At 42.5% G+C, this 22,728-nt stretch overlaps 3 protein-coding genes across 4 annotated transcripts; 1 reads left to right on the top strand and 2 right to left on the bottom strand.

Moving 5' to 3' along the window:
• Positions 1-347: 347 nt before the first annotated feature.
• On the bottom strand, positions 348-5,974 carry eef1g (eukaryotic translation elongation factor 1 gamma). Its single transcript, XM_086221692.1, has 10 exons — positions 5,838-5,974; positions 4,895-5,053; positions 4,674-4,737; positions 4,298-4,440; positions 3,966-4,109; positions 3,720-3,849; positions 3,048-3,252; positions 2,205-2,377; positions 1,323-1,447; positions 348-700 (listed from the first exon to the last, which is right to left on the bottom strand). Exons 1-10 carry the CDS (start codon positions 5,847-5,849, stop codon positions 542-544), a joined length of 1,314 nt encoding a protein of 437 aa, XP_086077818.1. The 5' UTR covers positions 5,850-5,974; the 3' UTR covers positions 348-541.
• A 117-nt stretch (positions 5,975-6,091) lies between these two features.
• Positions 6,092-9,461, bottom strand: polr2g (RNA polymerase II subunit G). The gene is made up of 8 exons (XM_086221695.1): positions 9,189-9,461; positions 8,792-8,901; positions 8,467-8,626; positions 7,847-7,897; positions 7,675-7,740; positions 6,739-6,810; positions 6,610-6,643; positions 6,092-6,431 (listed from the first exon to the last, which is right to left on the bottom strand). The coding sequence occupies exons 1-8, from the start codon at positions 9,198-9,200 to the stop codon at positions 6,418-6,420; spliced, it is 519 nt and encodes a 172-aa protein (XP_086077821.1). The 5' UTR covers positions 9,201-9,461; the 3' UTR covers positions 6,092-6,417.
• A 106-nt stretch (positions 9,462-9,567) lies between these two features.
• LOC147251199 (uncharacterized) lies at positions 9,568-14,578 on the top strand. 2 transcript variants are annotated; one of them, XM_086221694.1, is made up of 6 exons: positions 9,572-9,724; positions 9,842-9,945; positions 10,036-10,215; positions 10,288-10,387; positions 12,281-12,411; positions 12,725-14,578. In XM_086221694.1, the coding sequence occupies exons 2-6, from the start codon at positions 9,892-9,894 to the stop codon at positions 13,013-13,015; spliced, it is 756 nt and encodes a 251-aa protein (XP_086077820.1). In that variant the 5' UTR covers positions 9,572-9,724; positions 9,842-9,891; the 3' UTR covers positions 13,016-14,578. The 2 variants fall into 2 exon arrangements, with proteins under 2 accessions (XP_086077819.1, XP_086077820.1); XM_086221693.1 differs by having other exon boundaries at positions 9,568-9,945; positions 12,725-14,577.
• Positions 14,579-22,728: the final 8,150 nt, after the last annotated feature.

Here is a 22,728-nt window from a genome sequence, read left to right as displayed (position 1 = left end):
GAGGCAAAAAAAAAAAAAACAAAAAAAAAACAGCAGAGTTTGATCCCAAAACCTAAGCCACAGATGATAGATTCATTGAAGTTGAAATGTTCAGGTATTTGATCCGTTTCACAAAATATTTTCAAAACTTAGTCACTCGATATAAAGTTACAGGTAGCAATTAATGTGATCCACACACCAGGAGTCTGTGCTGGATGTAATAACCCAACATTACAATGATGTAACATTGTCATTGGCATTGTCAGACACGAAGGCAGCACGTTCACAGCGTCGTCTCTGGGCACCAGAAGACATTGAACTCGTTGACAGGGCAGATTTATGTACAGTCAAACCACGCAATTCCATGATGGCATTGTGGAAAATGCTTTATTTCGCAGGTCAAAACAACATAACAGTTTCAGCAGAGACAAAAACTCACTCTTCTTCAAAACGCTGTCATTCAGAGTCATTCTTGCCGTTTTGGTAAGCGCATGGCGCGTAGGTTTGTAAGTGTTGGAGAGCAGAAGGGCAGAGTGCTTTCTCTCAGACTGTCCCAGTGTCCTCATTTGAAGACCTTGCCCTGGTTGAAGGCTTTGCCCACGTGCTTAAACTCTCCCTCCCAGGCGAAGTATTCCTTTACCATGGTCTTGCACTCCTCGCTGTCGGGGTCCAGCTTGCGCCAGTCGTACGACTCGTAGTCGATCTGCCAGTCTGGACACAGCTGCAGCGGGGAAATCAAAACAAGAGTTCCTTGAGTACGAGGGAATTACTCTCAGGTTTCATAAATGTTCTGTTCTCCACGTACGTGCAACGTTCAAACAAATCAATGGGAGGACCGCACACTCTAAGAGGACGCACTTCTAAATATTCCCTGATGTGTCATCTCAAACTTGTCTCGGGCGATATTTCAGAGTTAAGTTATGATTCGAACTAGAGCAGCACTACTCAGAACATTTACTCCATGTGCCCACAGCATGAACCAGCCTTGCACTCACTGAACCAGAGATGACTGGGATGAATATGGTCTCAGGTCTCTCTCCCCCTGTCAGATTAAGACTGAGTGCCACAGCAGGACACCGCCTTGCCCAATGACAGGGGAGTGTTTACTCGACACCATTAAAAAACAAAAAGGTATTCTTCAACACCAACTGCATCGACAGGGCACACTTCAATATGAATGATGTGTCACATTATTAGACGCTTGCTGGTAAAACCTGGCATGTCTTCCATCGCCGTATCCTTCAGGGAACTGTTTAACACTGGGATGCAGTTCAAGTGTTTTCAAGAGCATAGGTTTCATCAGAGTATTGTGAAAAAGCCTGGGTGTATTTTTAAATACTCACAGTGAAAGCCAGATCCTGGCCTCTAAAGATCCAGATGCCAGAAATGCTGCTGTTGTTGTCTGTGCCGAACAAGAGGACGCTGGCGAAGGCATTCTTTCTGAGTTTATCCAGGCGCTGGAACATACCTGTCCAGGGTTCAGAGGGGTGGATTTATTAAGTTCAATATAACCAAAATCAGATTTATCTGGACACTGCAAGCTAGCTTGGTATTGACCTGTTGACCCAGTTAAAAAACAAGAACAGCCCCAACCCTTGGAGCACTACGGCGCTCAAGGTAGTTTGTGTTGTAGAGGAACTTGTAGAACCCTACAGCCACAGTTGATGTGCCCACAGCATGAACCAGCCTTTCTACTCACTGAACCAGAGGTGACTGGGATGAATATGGTCTCAGGTCTCTCTCCCCCTGTCAGATTAAGACTGAGTGCCACAGCAGGACACCGCCTTGCCCAATGACAGGGGACTCCCTTCTTTGAGAGGAAGTTAAATAAATAATTGCTTGAGAAAACTATGTTGCTATGAAAGAATCTGCACACTATTGCTCCAGGGAATTCCCACAAAGTCATAGAGATTAGGTTTACACCCTAAAAGACAAGTTTGTCAAGTGTAATTACAACTTTTTTGTATGTTCACATGCACTCAGGCTTCTAACACAGATAAATCTGGGCAACATGATGCATTTTATTACAACATTAAGCTTATAATTTAAATTTTTGATCACTTGTCTGAGGGAAACAATCCATTTCCAATCAATTAAGTCATGTCAAGTATCAGAGCCCACTACACATCATCTCTGTAAAGGTGGACTTGTGGCAGAGCTGTAATAATGATTGTATTTGCGTGGCAACTTAAATGGCCCATGAGTGTTCAAGTCATCTCTCTCACCTGTGATAAGGTTGCAGCTCTTGAAGGTAAGCGAGAGCTCCTCAGTAAACTTGTACTGGCCGTACCAGATGGAGTATCCTTCACGGTCAAAGTTCTCCCAGAAATGGGGAAGGGCTACTGTTAGGGTGTCCTCGTTGGAGTACTTCCTTTTGAACTCGTCCATGACAAATGTGCTAGAAGAAGAGAGGGGAGGAGGTTCACATCATAGACATCTGCACTCACAACAAAAAGTGTCTTGAGGCCCACGTGTATGTTGTGTGGTGGTGGAACACTTCGAAATGCTGTGTGTGTTGTAAATCTAGAGTTTGAGTCGTATGTAATGTGCCCACAGCATGAACCAGCCTTTTCACTCACAGAACCAGAGGTGACTGGGATGAATATGGTCTCAGGTCTCTCTCCCCCTGTCAGATTAAGACTGAGTGCCACAGCAGGACACCGCCTTGCCCAATGACAGGGGACGACAACTGCGTATCCTACTGACATTAGCTTACCTCTGATGGCTTTGAGGAGCAATTTTCTACCTGATTACCAGCAGCATCATCAACTGCAAGAATAAATCAGGAGCTACATTACTACTGGGTGACACGAGCAGTTTGAACTCTGCCCTGATTGGTTCAATTTTCTTCTCATTGTGTTTTTAGACAGGAATAACTGCAGAGCTGAACTCTTGAGCTTGTGAGACGCAGATGGTCTCACCAGGCTAACACTTTCCACCCTTAATTTAGCACTCCGGTGGCGGGAGTAACCAAGGAATGACCATCAGACAATGTGGATATCTGTCTGAGGAAAATGTGACCGACTTGCAAATGGAAACAGAAAATTTGGGAAAAGTTGTCTTTCTACCTCTTTGGCAGGTGTGCAAAGGGGTCCTTGGCTTTGGGCTCAGCGGCCAAAACAGCATCGCAGTCATCCATCTCATCTTCTGGGTCAGGCTTCTTCTCCTCCTTTTTCTTCTCTTTCTTCTCCTGAGGCTTGGCTGACTCCTTCCCTGCCTTCTCTTTTTTAGGTGGGGCCTCTCTCTTGGGCTGCATCTCAGCAAACTTCTTGGCTGTAAGAAAGGAACAAAAATAATGACAAACATGTTTTCTCTGGACAACAATCCAATTATCTGACTTTGCGATCTCTGGCCAGGACTTGACAGAGATGAATGGGGAAACAGCACAAGCAGTGACGTCGCTCTGAAAAGGGGGACTTTTACTTACCGAATGCAACTGTTATTTAACTCCAATCAGGCAATTTCACAGATGTGACATTGGTGCAATCAATTTGCCAAACAGTGATCAACACTATTAAGAACGACAAATTTGACCTTTCCAAAGAAACTCTCCAGCTGAATTCCTTTTACATGATAAAATCTGATTAAAAAAGAGGCACACCTACTTCCCAACATAACTGATAGGATACCAATTATGTTGAGACGGACGGGAAGAAGCCCATGTCTCATCTCACTCTTTAAATAAAACGGTATTCTTCAGCAGCAAGCCTCAGCCAGCTAATCTTATAGCTGTGACTCACCGTCAAACTGGGCCATTTTTTCACACAGCTTGACCTCCCCGAGGACAGCCTTGAACTGGGGCTGGTTGACACAGGTGAAAAACCAACGGGTCACGTTGGGGTAAGGCTGACGGAAGGAGGGCTCAAGGACCTACAGGGGGCAGAAAGGGACATTTAGATCCTACTTATAAGCACAGACTCAAAGTATTTAAGATAATGTTGGCAGAGAGCGTTGACGGCCAACATAATGATGTGTGCATATCAAACCTGTTTATAGAGCCACAGCATGGAGCAGACAACAGTGATGTCAGCAAGGCTGACCCTCTCTCCAACCAGGAAAGTTCTGGTGTTCAGGTGTTGGTTTAGCACTGCAAGGACCCTCTTTATATCCTCCTTTGCCTGCTCTGTAGCCTGAACAAACCCAGACAGAAGAATAATGACTACACAGGATAACACACACACGCCAAGTGTCCAATCATGCCAAGTCATAATAACAGGGAGATGCACCGGTCAGCTAAAACTGGTTTAAATCTCAGCTCCCAAATTTAAGCTTCCAAATTTAAGACTTCAGCTTGATGAGAAAATTATGAGCTGCACACCTGCTTGTTGAACTGCATGATTCCCAGAGTGGGGAAGACCCACACACTGGCTGGAGGGATGATCTCTGAGTCAGCAAAGCTCACCCACTGCAGCACCTCAGCTGCAGCCTGGGGAGTGGTACCCCGCAGGGCATCATTGCTCACTGCAGAGGGACAGGAAAGGGAGCTCACGTCAGTCAAAAAAATTGACACATGAAGTTATTGCTGTTGGGTTCAAGTAAAACATTTCAAGCATTTCATGGTTTCAACATTTGCCCAAAAGGTGTTACTTTTTGCAGCTGACTGAGAAAATAAGCTACAGTGTAACAAACAAGTTCCGTGTATTTAACCGTTCTGCAGTAAACTCATGTAACAAATAAGTAAACCTGAAACTTACAGTAGTGAGCAATGGCATTACTCTCAAACAGACAGAAGCCGTCATCTCCCTGGTAGGCAGGCACCTACAAACGCATTTGAAGAATAAAAGCAGTTTTATTGATGAGAATCAAGCAGTTTCCATGTGTGAGAAAATACCGCGGAAAAAAAAACAACAACAATGGTGAAATCCAAGGCCTTGCCAAAATGACACTGCTTTTACCAGAGCAAATCAGTACTAACCTTGCCCAGAGGGAAGTTGTTGAGGAAGGCGGGAGTACGGTTTGTCTGCCCGAAGGTGAAGACAGGGGGGTTGCTGGCCACTTTGAGGCGAGCGCCACTATATTGGGCAGCAATTTGGGCCTTGAAGGCCCGCCAGTTCTCTGGATAAGTATAGAGTCTCTGGGGAAACAACATAGCAATTAATGAACAAACATGCAGAGGAAATCTGATTGCTATCTTTGGTTAAATGATAACCCCCCCCCCCCCCTCCCTCTAACTGAGGATGCTAAACCAATCTGGGGTACAACAAATCAATTCCTCTGGCACTGAATTGCAGTTCTACAACCCTGTAATGTTTTGTAGTGTGAGGGAACACTTTCTCTTCACATAATGAAATTATGTAAGTTAATTATCTCAACCATTTCAATTGATGTTACAATGAGATAGCTGGCGTGAAGCTGGAGACGCAACTCTCAGTAGACATGGTCAAATGTGTGGTAGTTTTCAACTCTGGAAGAACAAGCTAACAGCTACAATTCACGTGTTGTTTAAAGTGCTAGCTAGCTATCATAGCCCGAAATATTGACACAGTTCTGAGTAACATTGCCGTTGACAATTGGTTTTAACACAGATCAGCAGCAATGAACATTCGCACCGGCTTTGAGGGGAAACCAAAGAGCGAGCTTTCAGAGAATTTAAGTTTACTGTAACGTGGCACAACCCAGGGGATGGGCGTCATTCAGTGTGAATGCAACGTCAGGGTAGCCGGGGCTAACGTATGTTAGAATGACCACTGAATGGATTTAATGACAAATACTCCTCAAAACAGCACCCTATCAGACATAAAGTATCATGAATATGAAAAGCTGTCATTTAGCTGGGAAGATGGGTCGGATTTAGAACGGATTGAGCCGGCAAAGTCTCAAGAAAGGTCTATTTCAGGTCTTCTCTCCATCTTACTCACCCCTGCCGCCATCTTCAGGTCGAGAGAAAGGAAGAGCGAGGGTGCGCTACGGTGACGTATTTACGGCGAACCAACGTGCGCGTCCTTGACATTTCCGCGTTCACATTTTGCCTTTTGAACTACAGCTGGGTGGTGCTTTGTCCCACAGAAAGACACGCGTTTTACATTTCAGTGAAATATCATTACACAAAGAAAAATAAAAGGGTAATAAAAAAAATAAAAACAAACTGCATAAAAAATGTGTACAAAACATATCACAAATAAAGTATTTTATTGCTGTCCGTCCATTTACAAAACAAACATACAAATAATGGTTGAGATGGAAATAGTAAAAATTGAAAGGGAGAAGGGCTTTTTTGTATTGTATACCATCTTGCTATCCACGTAACAAGCATAACTTTGAATTTTACTCAATTTCAAATAAAAAAAACCTAGAGTAAAGAAATAAAAGAACTAAGGGTATTCACCAAATGTAGCCATACTTTTTCAACAATTATAGAAAAATAGCAAATTTTTAACAAAGAAATAACTCGGCTAATACATAAAAAGTTCCAATTAAAATGCGCTCTTCCGTAGCAGATCAGCTCACAAGACCTGAAACATAAAGCACAATGGCAATCACATAACAGATTTGAACTATTTCAAAACAGCGACATAAATAAAAGTATCCCAGCCATGTCTCCTGAAACTAGGAACCATGTTCTCCTTATTGCACAATTAATTATTGAGCAAGTAATCTAAAAAGCAGATCTGCCACTCCTACAACACTCACCCAGATAGTCATCCATGAGTGATCCAATAGCAAACTGAAACACAAAAGAAAACTTGTTTCCACAATGTTGCATTCCACTGATATAAACGCATAGATTTTGTAATTAAAACTTGCTGACGGTGAACGTACAATGTCATTCTTGTCCACTCTGGTTCCCACAATCTTGAGCCGGATCTCGTCATCTTGCTGAATTACAATGTCCTTGAAAACCAGAAAACAAAAACACTTGGGAATGAGAGACATGTTATATTTTATGAGCCCAGCTCCTATCTCAGATCTCTAGATGGTCTTTTTTGCTGTTGTTTTCTTTTGTTTTAGGAGGGGGCGGCACGGTGGTGCAGTGGTCAGCACTGTTGTCTCACAGAAAGAAGGTTCTGGGTTTGAGCCCCGGCTCCAGCACAGGGTCTTTCTGTGTGAGTCTGCATGTTCTCCCTGTTCCTGTGTGGGTTCTCTCTGGTACTCCAGCTTCCTCCCACAGTCCAAAGACATCAAGAGAGGACGAGGCTGATTGATACTCTAAATTGACCGTAGGTGTGACTGTGAGTGTGAATGGTTCATAATGATTCGTCAATGGTTCACATTCCCAACTTGAAGGGTTAGTCCACCATTGCCTGTGAATGGGATATAAACCTGATGCTAACACGGACATGGACACATTCTAACCTGTTAGTTTCAGAATTAGAGAAGAGAAACAAATAAAATCAGAAATGAAACAACAAGACTTTTGGTTCCGTTGTGACACAAGCTTTGCCTGATCTCAGTCAGTCTTGACCCACAGCAGCTGTATACGTGTTGTAATACTGTAACTAACAGCTAGCGTTAAACTGACTGATGCTCCTGTGTTTCCTGTTCTTAGCTTCGTCTTTGGATGTCCTCTTCTTTTCACCTCTGATGTGATTTCTGTACTGAGAATTAAAAGCTAGCTTCTAGTATGTGATAGCAACACTCGAAGCTAGCAGCCATGTTGTAACAGAGTATCTGCTCTGCCTGTGTGCCGACACCAAAATACAGCCAACAGGTGCCGGTGAAAACTGAGTGTGCTGTAAGAAGAAATAACATTTTTACCTCATCGACTGTCTTATAACAAGGTGGATTCGAGTTGGGGTCAAACTCCATTTCTGAGGGGATGGACTGAGGAAAAAAAGTTTTTAGTTTTTGGTTAGATCGAGCTGATATGAAGCGGTAACAGATAAAGTCGATAACAACAATAATAATTATATATTCTAAGATGACTCACGTGGCGGGAGATGAAGCAAGACATTGGACCGATTTCTGTGAACAATCCAACCTGCAAGAAACAGAGTCATCAGAATTAGACGCACGCAAACAACAAAACACAACGAAAACAGCTACGCCTGGTATTACTATTTCAGCTCAAATTAAGAGACATTATTCATAAATTTCATACAGTTTACATCACAAAGCACCTGTTTTGACCCTCCAGCCACACAGACAATATAAATATGCATTATGGCCATTAAAATACTAAATTTGAATAAAGTGCTGCACATGGGTGGTGATGAACTACGGTGACTGAGATGACAAATAGAATGACTGAGATCAAAGTTAGAGAATCTCACATAGGTTTAACACAACCCACAGCCCCGCCTTCAAACAATGGGAACGGCAATAATTTAAGAGGTAAGCACTTCAGGGATTAAAGGGATGGGGTGCGTTGTGGTGTCAGTAGTAAATAAGAGATGAAGGTCAGGAACCCCAAGGTCATAGTGAGATCCACAGTCAGTTGTTATTTTGTTGGACAGCATACAAGCTGTGGTATCTCAAATAACGAGCACTGAACTCATCTTCATATCAACACTCCATCGAGTGACCATGAGGATGCAGGATCTCTCTCACCTTGTTGACCTGAGTCACCACAGCATCCACCACTTCCCCTTTAAACGGGCGGAACACAATGGCCTTATACTTGACAGGATACAGGACGAACCCTCGACCTGGCTGGATGACACCCGCACCGATGTTGTCGATGGTGGTGACTGCAATGACAAAACCATACCTGCAAGACACACACACACACACACACACAAAACACTGTTTGACCCATGATGTAAGATAATAAGTGATGAAGCATCAATCCTTTCTCTATGTTGGAGTTGTCTCAGGGTCGTTCTTTCAATAAACAAGCAAAAACGGGGAGATTTAAGTGTTTTCCAACACTCACTTGCCAGTACAAGTACCCTCCACTTCTGTGAAGAGCTTTTGCTTCACAGTGTTCAGCAGGTTTGGACCAAAATACCTCGGGTGCAGTAATATTTCGTGTTCCAAAGAAATCTGGAGACATAAGACGCACACAACAAAGCAGAGACAACACGGTCATTCATTGTGAAATGCTTTACAAATGAAAACCAATCTGTATTTGAAGTTGAACTTTAATGCATTAGAACAAAGTCTGACGAGAGTTGTTTCTGCAGGGAAAAGATAAGTATGTGGTTTACGATATAAATGTTTTGTTTAGCAACATTAGCCGCTCTAACAGCCACTGATCCCGCTAAACAAACAATGAAATGTCATAGACTCCTACTATCCACCTCAGTTCGGACAGTAAAACACACACTTACATGGTAAAACATCTCTTTTATTATCCTCGATCCTCCCTCGACCAAAACGTTTGTTTCGATGATGTAGTTATTACGTTTCCAGTGAATGAAATATGTTGCTTCTCCCGAACAGAATCTTTTCCGGGTCACGAGGTCAGCCGCAGCTTTTAAAGCCCTGCGTTCTGTCTCTCAGGTACCGATGAACTCTTGGTACTAGATCCTGGTTGACGTGAAAACGGAATTGACGACTCAATTTTGAATTAAACCATTTTTGCGGGGGCTTGTTGAGTGTACACAGATTTGAAACAGTCTTAGATTAAAAAAAAAGGGAGGACGGATATACATCCAAGCACAATTACAGTCGTCACTACTGCGACTGACCCCTAGCGGTCCGGAGGAAGAAGGAGGAGGGCGGTGACAGAGAGTAGGCGCGCCTCCATGCCGGTCTATGGTTGGCTTTGTTGATGTTGTCAACGCTATTAGTTATACCAGAGGAGGAAAGAAAAGCGTACAGAAAAATGAAATTAATTTGCTAATTGTAGACTTAAAGTATTAAGGTAAATAGTTACATATTTGAAGGTACAAACCATTCTCAGCAGGAACTCTCTCGCATATTTCTGGGACTTCCTGAAACATTCTGTGAATATTTTATCTGGTGCTCTACTCCACTTCAGCCAGGCGACGCGATATTTACTCCTAACAGCAATTCTTCTCGTGAACTCCAATGGCGAGTAGCCTTCTGACAAAGTTGTTTCGAGTCTCGGCGTTCACAAACTTCGTAAGTTGTCGAATATATCGCTTTTGTTTTAGTTTTGTTAAGGCCTTTCTTTTCATGGCTGTCTCATGTGCTCTGTCCTCCCTCGGCCAGGCGACCCCGCGGTCGGGTTGCGTCCTCCGGGGGAGGCTTGCAGCCGCAGTAGCGGTGACAGGAACCAGACGTTGTTCCAGCGAGAGTCCGCCGGAGGAGAAAATCAGCCGCTACCCAGTACCGTATAAGAAGGACCTGCCGTATGACATAGTGGAGCTGATGGAGGAAGTGGAGTCCAGGGTAAAATACACGCACGATTATTTAACTGCTTTCCTATTTGTGTGTGCGACTTGAAGCAAAGTTTCTTTACAGGGAGGCTTTTTACCGAACGTTTTCAAAGCGCTCTCTCACAGACCTGCAGAGTTTAGAGCTTTCTTCGCTTACTACAATGAGCTGATGAACAAAGAGACAGGTGAGTGTGTGTGTGTGTGTGTGTGAGAGAGAGAGAGAGAGACAGAAGTGCGTGTGAAAAGGGGCTTTCTCATCCTCTGTAACCCCAAGCGCACATTAGAAATCATCGGTCTGCACAGACTTCCCAAACTACATGCCTTCTTGTGTTATTTTCTATGAAGGTCTGTGAAATACTTGCTGATAAAAGAAGGAAAAGGTTTTTTAAAATACAATTTCTTATTTTCAAAGAATGCGGAGGAAAAGGTATTATTTGCAAATTTTCATAAAAGAATTATGTGCAGATTTTTAAGGAAATCCGAATTTTTGACTCTGATGGATCCCTGTAGTGTCCTCTTTTATAAACTTGCACAACCCTTTCTGTTTATGTCCATATTGGAATACAGCAGGTCTATTTAAATAGTTTCCATGTCATGTGACCTAGGAAGTGATCTTGAACTCAGCTCCAAAGGTATCACAACTGCTTTTTTTCCTGTTCTATGAGTATTTTATTGAACATGCATGTGCTTCGTAGTAGCTGCTATGTCATGTGACCTACTGACTCCAAGTAAATAGCACAGTGCTTTAAAAAAAAACACACAATTTTTGTAAAATAGTAACGTCACAAAAATTGTTTGCCTTGAAATAATATCTGGTATCAATAAGATGTGGACACTTTTTTTTTACCTAGTCAACTATTTCTATAAATGTTATGGTCGTGTTAGGGTAGCATTTTTTGAATTATATTTTCACTTATACAGGTAAGGCAGTTCCCTTTTTTGAAAATTATTATTTTGTGTCGCTCAAAGAGTAATTTATTGACTGTCCCTAAGAGAAACCTGAGTGTTCAGAGGTTTGTCAACCGTCCTCTGACTGACATCCCTGGGTAAAACAAGTAGAAGAAGCAGCTGGTTCAGGGGAGGAAGTCACTCAGTGGGGTGTTCCTGCCCTCCAGCAAGTGTGACATTAACCGGCCTTGTGGCGACAGCTGATCATCAAACAGCGGCAGCTAGTGATATGGCGGCATCTCCTGCAGCAAGAAGGTGCAGCTCATTTGGTTTAATATCTGGAGGACAAAACAAAAAGAAAAAGTAGTCATTCAGATTAAAATCAACGTTGCAGTGTCACTGGCCTTGCGAGTGTGTGGTTGGAATGTAAGTCAGTGGAATCTGAAACTTTGATAAAGTCACAGTGGCATTGTGGACTTATTTTACTTCATTGCCAACCTCTGACAGCAAGAGTGACTTTATTAGTCACTGTGGATTTGTCCCCTGAATTGCACTTTCCGGAAAGCATCAACTTTATTCATATATTTATTTATTTATTGAATTAAAATGATTTAATTTGGCCGACATGCAAACTTCAACTTGGACCTTTTGGAAAGACCAACTGGAATCCATCCATTCATCCATTTTCTACTGCTTATCCTGTCAAGGGTTGCAGGGGGGCAGGGTTCCCCCGGATGGGTCCCCAGTCCATCACAGGGCCAACACATAGAGACAGACAACCATTCACACTCACAGTCACACCTACGGTCAGTTTAGAGTATCAATCAGCCTCGTCCTCTCTTGATGTCTTTGGACTGTGGGAGGAAGCTGGAGTACCAGAGAGAACCCACACAGGAACAGGGAGAACATGGAGACTAGACACAGAAAGATCCTGTGCTGGAGCCGGGACTCGAACCCGGAACCTTCTTACTGTGTGGTGACAGTGCTGACCACTGCACCACCAAACCGCCCCCAACTGGAAACCTCATGATTCAAAATCAATGAGACAATAAAAGACCAGAGGAGCTGAGTATGGTCTCATGTCTGTTCACTTGGATATTGACAATCTCAGTAAATAAGTGAGCATCCCTCACGTCACTAGTTGGTTCCATCTAAGTGTTTTAAGTGAAGCCCTTCCTTTTGTCTTCCAGGTAGATTAAGCAAAGCTGACCGGGAGCTGATTGTCGTGGCCACCAGTATCCACAACAGGTGTCTTTACTGTGTGGTATCCCATAGTGCATTGCACCGCATCTACTCTAAGAAACCCACTCTCTCAGACCAGGTGACTCCCTCTGTACTTGTTCTTAAGATTCGAGTCACTTCAGGGACTCGTGCTCTCAGCTTGTGTTGTGATGTGTAAACCATGTTGAACACAGTAGTGAATCTTTCATCAGCATTAAGAGAGGTGGTGGTGATGATTAACACAACTGTGTACTTTCTATATCAATATTACGCACGCTCTACTTGCAGACTCTATTTGCACACAGTCAGTCACAGGATGTGTCTGTCAGTATTGCCCTCTTAATGACAGTAAAACAACTCCAGACTGAATGATACTTGTGATTCCTGAAATATATTTGCGTGTAATCACCCAGGTCATCGTGAACTACGAGCTTGCCGAACTGGAACCTCGAGAACGTGCCATGCTGGACTTTGCCATGGCGGTGTGTCGCGCTGACACCATCACAGAGCAGCACTTCAGGTCTTTAGAGGAGGTAGGCCTCGACCGCGAGGACGCCTGGGACATCGCCGCCATCGCTGCGTTCTTTGCCATGTCTAATCGACTCGCCCACCTCACCGACATGAGGCCAAACACGGAATTCTACAACATGGGTCGTGTACCACGAGACAAGAGCAAGGACAAGACCGAGGGAGAGAAGCAGTAGAGACGCGCCACCCAGGAGTTTCGTTTGAATGTTCATATGAGAATAAGTCAGCATGTCATGTAATCATAACTCAGTTATTCTGTATGCACTAACAGCTAAAACAAGATGAGCAGTCATCCAGATGATTTAAATGTATACACCCTAAATTAGAAGTCACTGGGCTTTCTTGGGATTCTGAAGTTTCTCGTATTATTTTACTTCTCCTTAAAGGTCGCGCTCATGTGGTCAAGCAGAAGTGATGAAATAGGTTCAATCATCAGGACAAGAGAGCGTAGCCTTGGACTGGTGTTTAGCTGATTCGAATCCTAGTTTTTGGGTTGATCTTCGTCTCAAAGTCTGACACTGCAGAAGAATTATCGATCGAGAGAGACTTTTAGTTTAAAAACATCGTTGAAGCCCCTTTCACGTTCTTCATCACTCTCACATGTTGGGGTTACAGTCGAATGTAAAATAGCGTGACGTGCGCTTCCTGTGTGTATTTCCGTGTAGATTGAAGTTTTTTGATTGGTGACTTAATGACAATAGATGGATGGATTTATAAAAGAGGTATTTTCTTATTTCTAATATTTAAAAAAAATTGCCAATATAGATATTTATCACTGTTGAGTTTATCTGCATGAAAACATCCATTCATCCATTTTCTTCCGCTTATTCCTGTTAGGGGTCGCGGGGGGGCTGGAGCCTATCCCAGCGGCTATGGGCAGAGGCAGGGTTCACCCTGGACAGGTCGCCAGTCCATCACAGGACCAACACATAGAGACAGACAACCATTCACACTCAGAGTCACACCTACAGTCAATTTAGAGTATCAATCAGCCTCGTCCTCTCTTGATGTCTTTGGACTGTGGGAGGAAGCTGGAGTACCAGAGAGAACCCACACAGGAACAGGAGAACATGGAGACTCACACAGAAAGATCCTGTGATGGAGCCGGGACTCAAACCCGGAACCTTCTTGCAGTGAGGTGACAATTCTGACCACTGCACCACCGCCTGCATGAAAACAATATAGGATATTTGCATTTTACACATACAAAGAAACACTGGCAATTTGAAAAAGTTTTTCTTTATTAAAACATTGGGAAAAACCTGTAAATCCTAAAAAAAATCTCTTGTTTTCTTTCTTTTTTTGATTTGACAGATTTTCCTCTGTTTTGCAGCAACAAAAAAACTTCAATCTTAAAACTTAATCACCAACTTGTATGCCCATGTGTTTTTGACTTTGACATTTTGAGTTTTAGGTGGTGCTATTTGTGCATCAATGAAATGTTTCTCTCCAAATAATCATCTATTACATTAAACAAAATTATTGCATGTACCAAGTGAATAAAATGTCATCATTGTTTTTTTCTCTTTTCCTCCAGTCTTGCTTGTTTTCTCCTTGAATGGTGGAAAAGATGCTATTAGACTATTAAACTGCTGAATCTCCAGGCAGTTTTTTTTTTTAACCAGCTGTCCTGATGTGTCTGTGTCTCAGGTGTGTAAATAGTTCACCAGCTTTGTTCCCAATCAAGTCTCTCCAAACTAACCTCAAGCTTCTTAATAAACGATATTTTTGCTAATATTAAAAAAATTGCTTTCCTCCAAATGTCTTTTCTCCATGTTCTGCAGCATCCACTGCGAGGTTGGTCTAACTGAATCAAAATGCTGACACAAGGTGGCGCCACATGTGCGTGTTATTGATATGATTTAATTAAATAATAAACTGCAGGTAAATGTGAGCACACGCAACAGCTGCACTCACGTGATATTTTCTGTGAGTGTTTCTCCTCTCAGTCACAAGGTGAAGCTGTATTCCTGATCTCATTTCTGAGTCTGGCAACCCAGTTTAAACGCAGATGTTACCCCGTGTTTGCTATCTAAAAGACCTCCAGGTCCGACCAGGTGACGTTAATGCAAACTAGGATGAAAAACTAAATGTTCATTTGCTGGAGCAAGAAATGAACTTGATCTGAAAAACCTTTGACAGTCCCTGCTGCACAAAGGGTCTTCGAAGAATGCTCACACTCAATTCATCAGGTTTCATCAGAATGTTAATCAGCTGATGTTAAAAGTTATCTTATTGAATTATTCCTGACCCTCATCACCCTGATAAACTGTCACATGTCACATGTGCTCATGCACCATTACGGCTCCTCATTAAACACTGACCCTCCTGACCCCGACCTCCCCTACTCATATCAGAAGGAGACTAGAACACTCCAGCCTTCTCCATCATCTGCTGCAGCTTCCCTGTTTTAAATTCTGTTTTTCACAACAAAAATTAGAATAATTAGCGTGTAATTTTGGAGAGGGATGACATGAAAAACAGGGTTAACAGCTGTCAAGTGGAAACATTCACCTGCTTCTTATTGCAGTCTGTTTGTACATTGATGGATAGATCAATAGGGTTTTATCCCCTCTGGTGACTGTATGGGGAGTGTCTATGTCTGGCACTGTGTCTTTATTCTCCTGAGGCCGATTAAACCTGCTATCAAACACTGGTCTAATGGGGCTCAGAGAAGAGGAGGAGAAGAAGGAGGAGGACGAGAAGGAGTGGTGAGGTTGGGGGTCAAGTCAAAGCATCACCAGATCTTTGTGGAGTTGAACTTATACGCGGCTAATAGATGAAGGTATTGTCCTCTTGGCGGTGAGACCATGATGACATGTCAACAGCTGTAGAGAGTCATAGAGGAAACACTTAGCTCCAGATGGGAACTCCCCCAAACAGCAGCAGCAACCCTACAGTATTGTGAGACAACAGGTTGCTATGGTAACATGTCAAAATCAAGATATAAGATCATCCAAACAATGCTTGACTCCACTAACAGACAGGCAAAGAAAATAATAATGTTCTCCACTAGAGTTCTCAACTTCAGGTAGAAGATGTAGGTTCCCCTGGTCACATAGAACCATTATAAACAGTAGAATCCCCCCACGTACATTAAGAATCTCAACAATACCACGTCCAGGCCAGTACCACGAAGTGATGTGAGGCTAGATCTAAAGATAGAGATAGATTATCTATGGAGTGCTGGAGTGGCCGTGGGGGGGGGGGGGGGGGGGGGTTGAGGTCATGCAATATAACTCCCACAGGGAGAGCATTCATCTATCCATCCATTTTCTTCGGGAATTGGGGGCAGCAGCCTAAGTAGAGACCCAGACTTCCCTCTCCCCGGCTACTTCATCCAGCTCTTCAGGGGGGAACCCGAGGCGTTCCCAGGCCAGCTGAAAGACATAGTCTCTCCAACATGTCCTGGGTCTTCCCCAGGCCTCCTACCATTTGGACGTGCCTGGAACACCTCCCCAGGGAGGCGTCTGGGAGGCATCCTGACCAGATGCCTGGGCCACCTCATCTGATTCCTCTCGATGTGGAGGAGCAGTGGCTCTACTCCGAGCTCCTCCTGGATGGTGGAGCTTCTCACCCTATATCTAAGGGGGCTTGAACTTGAACCCGAGTTGAGGGAAAACTTGGACCCAAGTTGTATTTCTTCAGTGGGAACTTTTGAAATATAACTTGTTCCCTCGATTTATTGTTATTATTCTATATTTCAAGAAAGTCACGCAGGCAAAAGAAAAATAATCAACTGATCAATTTTATTATCAACACCAGAGCTCATCTCATGAGACCATAAAAGTCAACTGTCCCTCAATGAGTGCCGTATTGGACAATGAGCTAAATATAGGTGTTTTTGGTTTAAATGTAATATTTTATTCCAAAAAAAAAGGAAAAAAGCGAATGTCCAGATTTGTTCAATCAAGTTTAAGTGGCTTCCATTGTTGTGTTTTGGAATTCACAGCATTTTTGTTCTGTTTCGCTGAACAGAATTAATATCGAACATTGTGATTAGCAAGTGAATAAGATACCTGCGTGCACATGCGTGTGCATACTTCCAAAAAGCCAAGACTGAACTCATCTTGTTGTCATTTGCATCATTTCAGAGAGATTTTAACCATATTGCCAACTAAAAAAAAACAAAAAACACATCTCTGCAACTTCTCTTCATTTTTTTTTCTTTAAATGAATAAAACAAAGCGACATAATCAAACTTTTACATTCAGATGTTCAAATCTGATTGACAGATTTATTCCAGTAAATCACCATGTCTGTTTTTGGATTTGAAATCCAGAATCTTTTTGTTGTCTCCAAACTTCTTGCAATCACACTCATCCAAGAGATATGGGAGGGCGCGATGCTAATCTCGTGCGCTTCCACTTGGTGTTCAGTTTAACAAAACCTTTATCGTTGTCGGACAAAATCTTCTGTTCTTTCGCACTCGCTGTAGGGAAAAGATGTGAGAGAATTCGCGCCCCAAAATGATGTCTTTATCATTTCAGTGGGGATCGAAATCCTCAAAGTGGGATTAGAATCATTTTTGCTTTGTCAAGACACTTTGAATTATAAACCAATAATGATTTCATGTCGGACATCAAACAGCGCCTGTATAGAGTCGTGGACACATAATGGGAAATTTACCGATGAAAGATAAACAGAGATGCAAACATGCTGAGCTGGTAATGTACAAACTTTCTGTTTCAGAACCATAATAGTGAATCAGCAGCAAAATGAGAGACAATAAACTGAAGCTGTACCGAAAACTGTGCACAGTAAGGTGATTGTTCTGTGTTACTTGGGGCCGTAGAAGGAAATATAATGTCCTATAATTATAAATGATCAATATTTCATATCAGGGATCGTTTTAGAATGTTCTCTGTATTGAGATGCACGGTCTTGTTTCCACATTAGAGATGCATTTTGTGGCTCATTGACAAGTGAATGTAGATGTAACCAAACGAGCACATATAGAACATTAGCTAATGGACAATGTATCACTTCCTGTTAAGATGTGTGTGTGTGTGTGTGTGTGTGTGTGTGTGTGTGTGTGTGTGTGTGTGTGTGTGTGTGTGTGTGTGTGTGTGTGTGTGTTAACTAAAGCTGTCGTGAGCTATAGCAGCTGGGGTCATTTGCATTAATTTGGCTTGATGGAGCTTCCTGTGTAATAGATTACTAATCTTAATCTCTGCAGACAGAGATGCAACACTCATGTTCCCACACAGATGTGACACCAAGAGGGTGAGTGCCAAGATGGAGATGCGCCTTTGAATATAGGTTGGGATTTGTCGCGGATGTGGGTGCGTGAGTCTCACCTCTCACTTTTTAATCTCTCTCATGAGATTAAGGTACACGAGTTAACAAGTGTGGAGGCTTCACTAAACACAAACAAGAACATTGTAGAGACGTGTGAATGTTTCAAAAAACACTTCACAATAAGTCTCCCCCTTATAAAGGATTAATAAATGGTTTTAAGTGTGTTTTTACTTGTATTATAAATTCTTCATAAGCCATTAATTCACACATTTAAATGATTTATAACCTAATTTCCCTGTACATTAATTAATCAATAGTTATTGGTTTATGAAGTGTTTAAAATGCAAGTGATTACACACTTATGACCATTTATTAACCTTTCGAGAGGGACTTAATGTTAAAAAAAAGTGCTAAAAAAATCCTTAAGATTGTGCATGACTAAAGTTGATCCTCTCCAAGGTAACTTATTTTAGACCAAAGCTTAAATCTGGTTGTTCAACTTTTATTTCACAGATTCAAATCAGAATATATCACCTGCAAGCACCACTTTTTTTTCTGATGGCAAATTTGTGAAATATTTTTAACAGGTGGAAGATATTCTAGAAAAGATACGTGTTAAATACATATGTGCATTTTAAATTGCAGAGGTTAGGCAAAAATAATACTACAAATGGTTATGGGCTCTATTTATATAATGCCTTTCCACCTTAATGGCTCTCAAAGCACTTAACAATGTTGCCTCATTTACACACACACAAGCCCAAACACACACACGCACACACACACACACACACACACACACACACACACACACACACACACACACACACACACACACACATTTCCTGACCTGCACAAAATCTGATGTGGGAGCTGGAAGACTGCACATAGTGCAGAATTCAACAGGAACGCAAACTACCGATTTATCACATAAACAAGCGTGCGTTCATTCTTCTTGCTGTTGCAGCAGAATATGATGGTTGGGACGTGGAAGCGTGACGGTGGAGCGCGGCAGCGCTCAGACGCCGCGTGGTAACCTGACATCTTGACGTGGCTGCAGCTTTTTCACGACCTCTCCACCAGTTTGACAAGTGTTTCAGATTAGACCGTTCCAGACCGATAATCCAAATGCACATTCACTCAGATGACTTAATCCCTGCGGATTATGGTCCTTTCACCATCTCATATTTGCTGAAAGAGAAATTCAAACTGTTTTTTTTTTTTTGCAACTGTCCCATATTTGTACCTTTTAGTGTGTGTTTTCTTTGTCTGTTACTAGTTTTTTTTCAACTCTCATACACACAAAGTGAACAACAGCCTGTCATCTGAGAGAACGTAGGAGATAAATGGCTTTGATATTAAACAGAGGAATGTTTTTCCTGTCTTGGCATCCCTCCCAGCAACCTTAGCACATGGTCAAATCTCAGTTGTGGACTTGTTTCAAAAGTTTCTCGGCAGACGCCCTTGGCGAGATCATTTCTTGGCAGCAGACTTTCCTGGGCTCTATATAGGTGGCTCATTTATCTAGGTGTGCCATGAATGTGAATATCATTAAATTGCAACCATATCTCCTCAGGGGGGATTTTTATACATCGCACATGTCCAGCTCTTGTTTTGGTTCCAGATTGCAGACGGAGCCAAGTATCTGTACCTCTGGCCCGCAGAGATTAAGGCCAACTCACCTCTGTCAGGAGAGGAAAGTAAGAGTTGAGACTGATGGATGACAAGAGTCTCTGTCCAACTAGCATCACATTAGCATTCAGCCTGTCCCTTTATCCCACCTACTGAAATGAATCACAGCTTATTACAGTAATGAAAGTGTCACGACGGAATTAATTAGATAATGCCTCAATGAGTCACTGGAACAGAATAACACAGTGGAGAGAGAGAGAGAAATAAAGTAAAGAAAACTACAGATAAGAGGGAAAATATTGAAATAGTCTTGCAGGCTAACATTACTAATTACCACTATAAAAAAGTGATCGGAAAATCATTAGTTTTACACCATTGGTTGACTTAAAAAGTGCTGCTCCCAAACTTGATAATATACATGTGGCTTTTGGGACAAAAAAAAAGTCAAGTCTAGTCAAGTCAATTTTATTTGTTTAGCGCCAAATCACAACAAAAGTGATCTCATGACACTTTACAGGTAGAGCAGGTCCAGTACCAAACTCCTTCAATGAATTTACACACATCCTGCAACAGCGGTGATGAAAACCTTCCTTTTAACAGGCAGGAACATCGAGCAGATCCAGGCTCAATGGGGACGGCCTTCTGCTTTGACCGGTTAGGAAGAAAGAGAGCAGGAGAGCGGGGCAGAGACAAAGACAGATAATGGAGGAAGACAGATATGCAGAAGGAAAGAGTGGGACAGAGATAAAGAGAGAGAGTAAGGGAAGAGACTGATGGACAGATGGGGACGTGAGCAGGTGGAGCTATGGGTGGTAGCTTGAGCCTCTTCAGGTCTGCAGCCTCCTCCAGCAGCACCCGGGATCTGGGATGAGGGGAGCCCAAAGGCTCCGGAGAAGAAGATGAGTTCGTAATACGTATGAGTATGATTTATGTATGACACGTATAGGAGGAGAGAGAGGGAAGAGAGGAGTAGAGAGAAGCCCAGTGCACCATGGGAGATCCCCCAGCAGCCTAAGCCTATAGCAGCATATCTAAGGGCCAGCCTAAGCAGTCCTAACTATAAGCCTGATCAAAAAGGAAGGTCTTTAGTCTGCTCTTAAAGGTAGAGAGGGTGCCTGCATCCCGGAACAAAACTGGGAGACGGTTCCACAGGAGCGGAGCCTGATAGCTGAAGGCTCTGGCTCCCATTCTACTTTAAGAAACTCTAGGAACCACAAGTAACCCTGCATCCTGGGAGCGAAGGGTTCTAGCTGGATAATAGGGGACTATGAGCTCCGTCAGGTATGAAGGAGCCTGACTGTTGAGGACTTTGCATGTTAGAAGGAGAATTTTGAATTCTATTCTGAATTTGACAGGGAGCCAATGCAGAAAAAAAGCCAAAAAGAGATTCGAGTTGATTCCTGTACTTGAGTCATAACTGATTGTGGCTTTAATTGCATGATTAAGACTTAAAAATAAATAAATAAATAAATAAATAAAATAAATTGTGTGTTATCAGTGAAAAATATAGTTTGAACAATTTTTTTCCCTCAGAAAAACTTCAGCTGAATTTTAACGGTAAAACTAACACTGTCTAATGGAAGAGGAAAATGATCCTCAAAGTTTCTGCATTTCAGCCAGAAGCCTGTATCTCTCTTTTTTTTATTTTGAATGTATGAATGCATGACATCATCGCTTTGTCAACGTGATCTGAATTGATGTATTGTTGGTTTTCCATAATTACATTTTTTCTTGTCCATTATCTGACAGGTTCACATGCAAATCCAACACATAATATGAAATATGGAATATAGATATAAATTATTGTTAATTATTCATGTTTTTTCTATTTTTGGTATGCATAACTATACTAGGAGTACCCAGTATTTGGTATTTTACATTTCATTATCTTATCATAACAGGTCTTATGAAAATGTGTAATTTTTTTCATGAAGCGCTAATTCTTTTTTGACTGTTTGAAGAAGATTTGTATTGGAAAAGTAGACGCTGGGACCATCTAACCAACAGCAGTAAAACTATTTCACACCTCGTGGTGACAAAAGAGGAAAAGGAAGGAGCAAAAGTCAATTTCAGGGTATCATAACTTCCTGTATGGAAGCTATTACACCTTAAACGAAATATATTTCAGCGAAGCGAAGGATCGATAGGCTGCGTACAAGGTGAAACAAACAAGTGGGCAACAACAAAAACAAGAACAGAAGGGATCTATCAGTGTGTGTGCGTGCGTGTGTGTGTGTGTGAGAGAGAGAGAGAGAGAGAGAGAAAGAGAGACAGAGAAAGAGAGACAGAGGGTGAGAGACTGTTTGGACCCGAGGACCAGACAGGTGGTCTGGTAATGCACGGCACCATGCAGGGTCAGGAAGGAACAGACCTTCATCTGGTGCAGTGACGGCATCCAGCAGCTTCTCATCCCCGAACCCTGAGGGATTGTGGGAAATGACAGATGTGTTGGGACGGGAAATATGAGGTGCAAGGTCCAGTATCCATGCTTTAGAGGTGATGAGAATACAAACCCTGGTCAAAGCCCACTTGACACAAACGCACACACACACACACACACACACACACACACACACACACACACACACACACACACACAGTTCCATTTTTCTTTGAACTAATACTGCTGGGGCAGCAGCACAGCAGGCAGAGGCCTCCACCATATTGGATGGTAATAAGATTCAGCATCAACACATAACTTTTTTATGGATTTCATTACCTCCCTGCCCTTTCCTCCCTCCACCCACACTCTCCTGACCTGTTCATGCTTTGGATTTTAAAGAAGTACCATATAGATGCACTGTTGACCATTAAAGATGACATTTTTATCTATAGTCTCACAAAAAAAGGCTCAGTTTTGGCTCATAAGTTTTTGTTCGCCTGTGAAGTTGACATCAGCTCACCACTGAGCTCAGCGCTCTGACCATTTGACACTACGAACATCCAATCTGCTCTCACTCGGGCCCCCGTCACGCACAGTGTGTGTGAATGTGTTTATATTCATGGCACTAAGTCA

The sequence above is a fragment of the Aulostomus chinensis genome, chromosome 13, assembly GCF_037954235.1.
Source record: "Aulostomus chinensis isolate RoL2024-O1b breed Wild chromosome 13, RoL_Achi_v1.0, whole genome shotgun sequence".
NCBI lineage: Eukaryota > Metazoa > Chordata > Actinopteri > Syngnathiformes > Aulostomidae > Aulostomus > Aulostomus chinensis.
This window is presented reverse-complemented; position numbering and strand designations above follow the sequence as displayed.

Coding starts and splice junctions, on each gene's coding strand:
- polr2g (XM_086221695.1), bottom strand. Junction 6,811..7,674: donor GTTATAAGACAGTCGATGAG/GTAAAAATGTTA, acceptor CTGGTTTTCAAG/GACATTGTAATTCAGCAAGA. Junction 6,644..6,738: donor GAGTGGACAAGAATGACATT/GTACGTTCACCG, acceptor TTTGTGTTTCAG/TTTGCTATTGGATCACTCAT.
- LOC147251199 (XM_086221694.1), top strand. CDS start 9,892: ATGGCGAGTAGCCTTCTGACAAAGTTGTTTCGAGTCTCGGCGTTCACA. Junction 10,216..10,287: donor TGGAGGAAGTGGAGTCCAGG/GTAAAATACACG, acceptor GTTTCTTTACAG/GGAGGCTTTTTACCGAACGT. Junction 12,412..12,724: donor AACCCACTCTCTCAGACCAG/GTGACTCCCTCT, acceptor GTAATCACCCAG/GTCATCGTGAACTACGAGCT.
- eef1g (XM_086221692.1), bottom strand. Junction 4,441..4,673: donor TAATGCCATTGCTCACTACT/GTAAGTTTCAGG, acceptor GTCCCTCTGCAG/TGAGCAATGATGCCCTGCGG. Junction 3,850..3,965: donor TGCTGTGGCTCTATAAACAG/GTTTGATATGCA, acceptor TGCCCCCTGTAG/GTCCTTGAGCCCTCCTTCCG.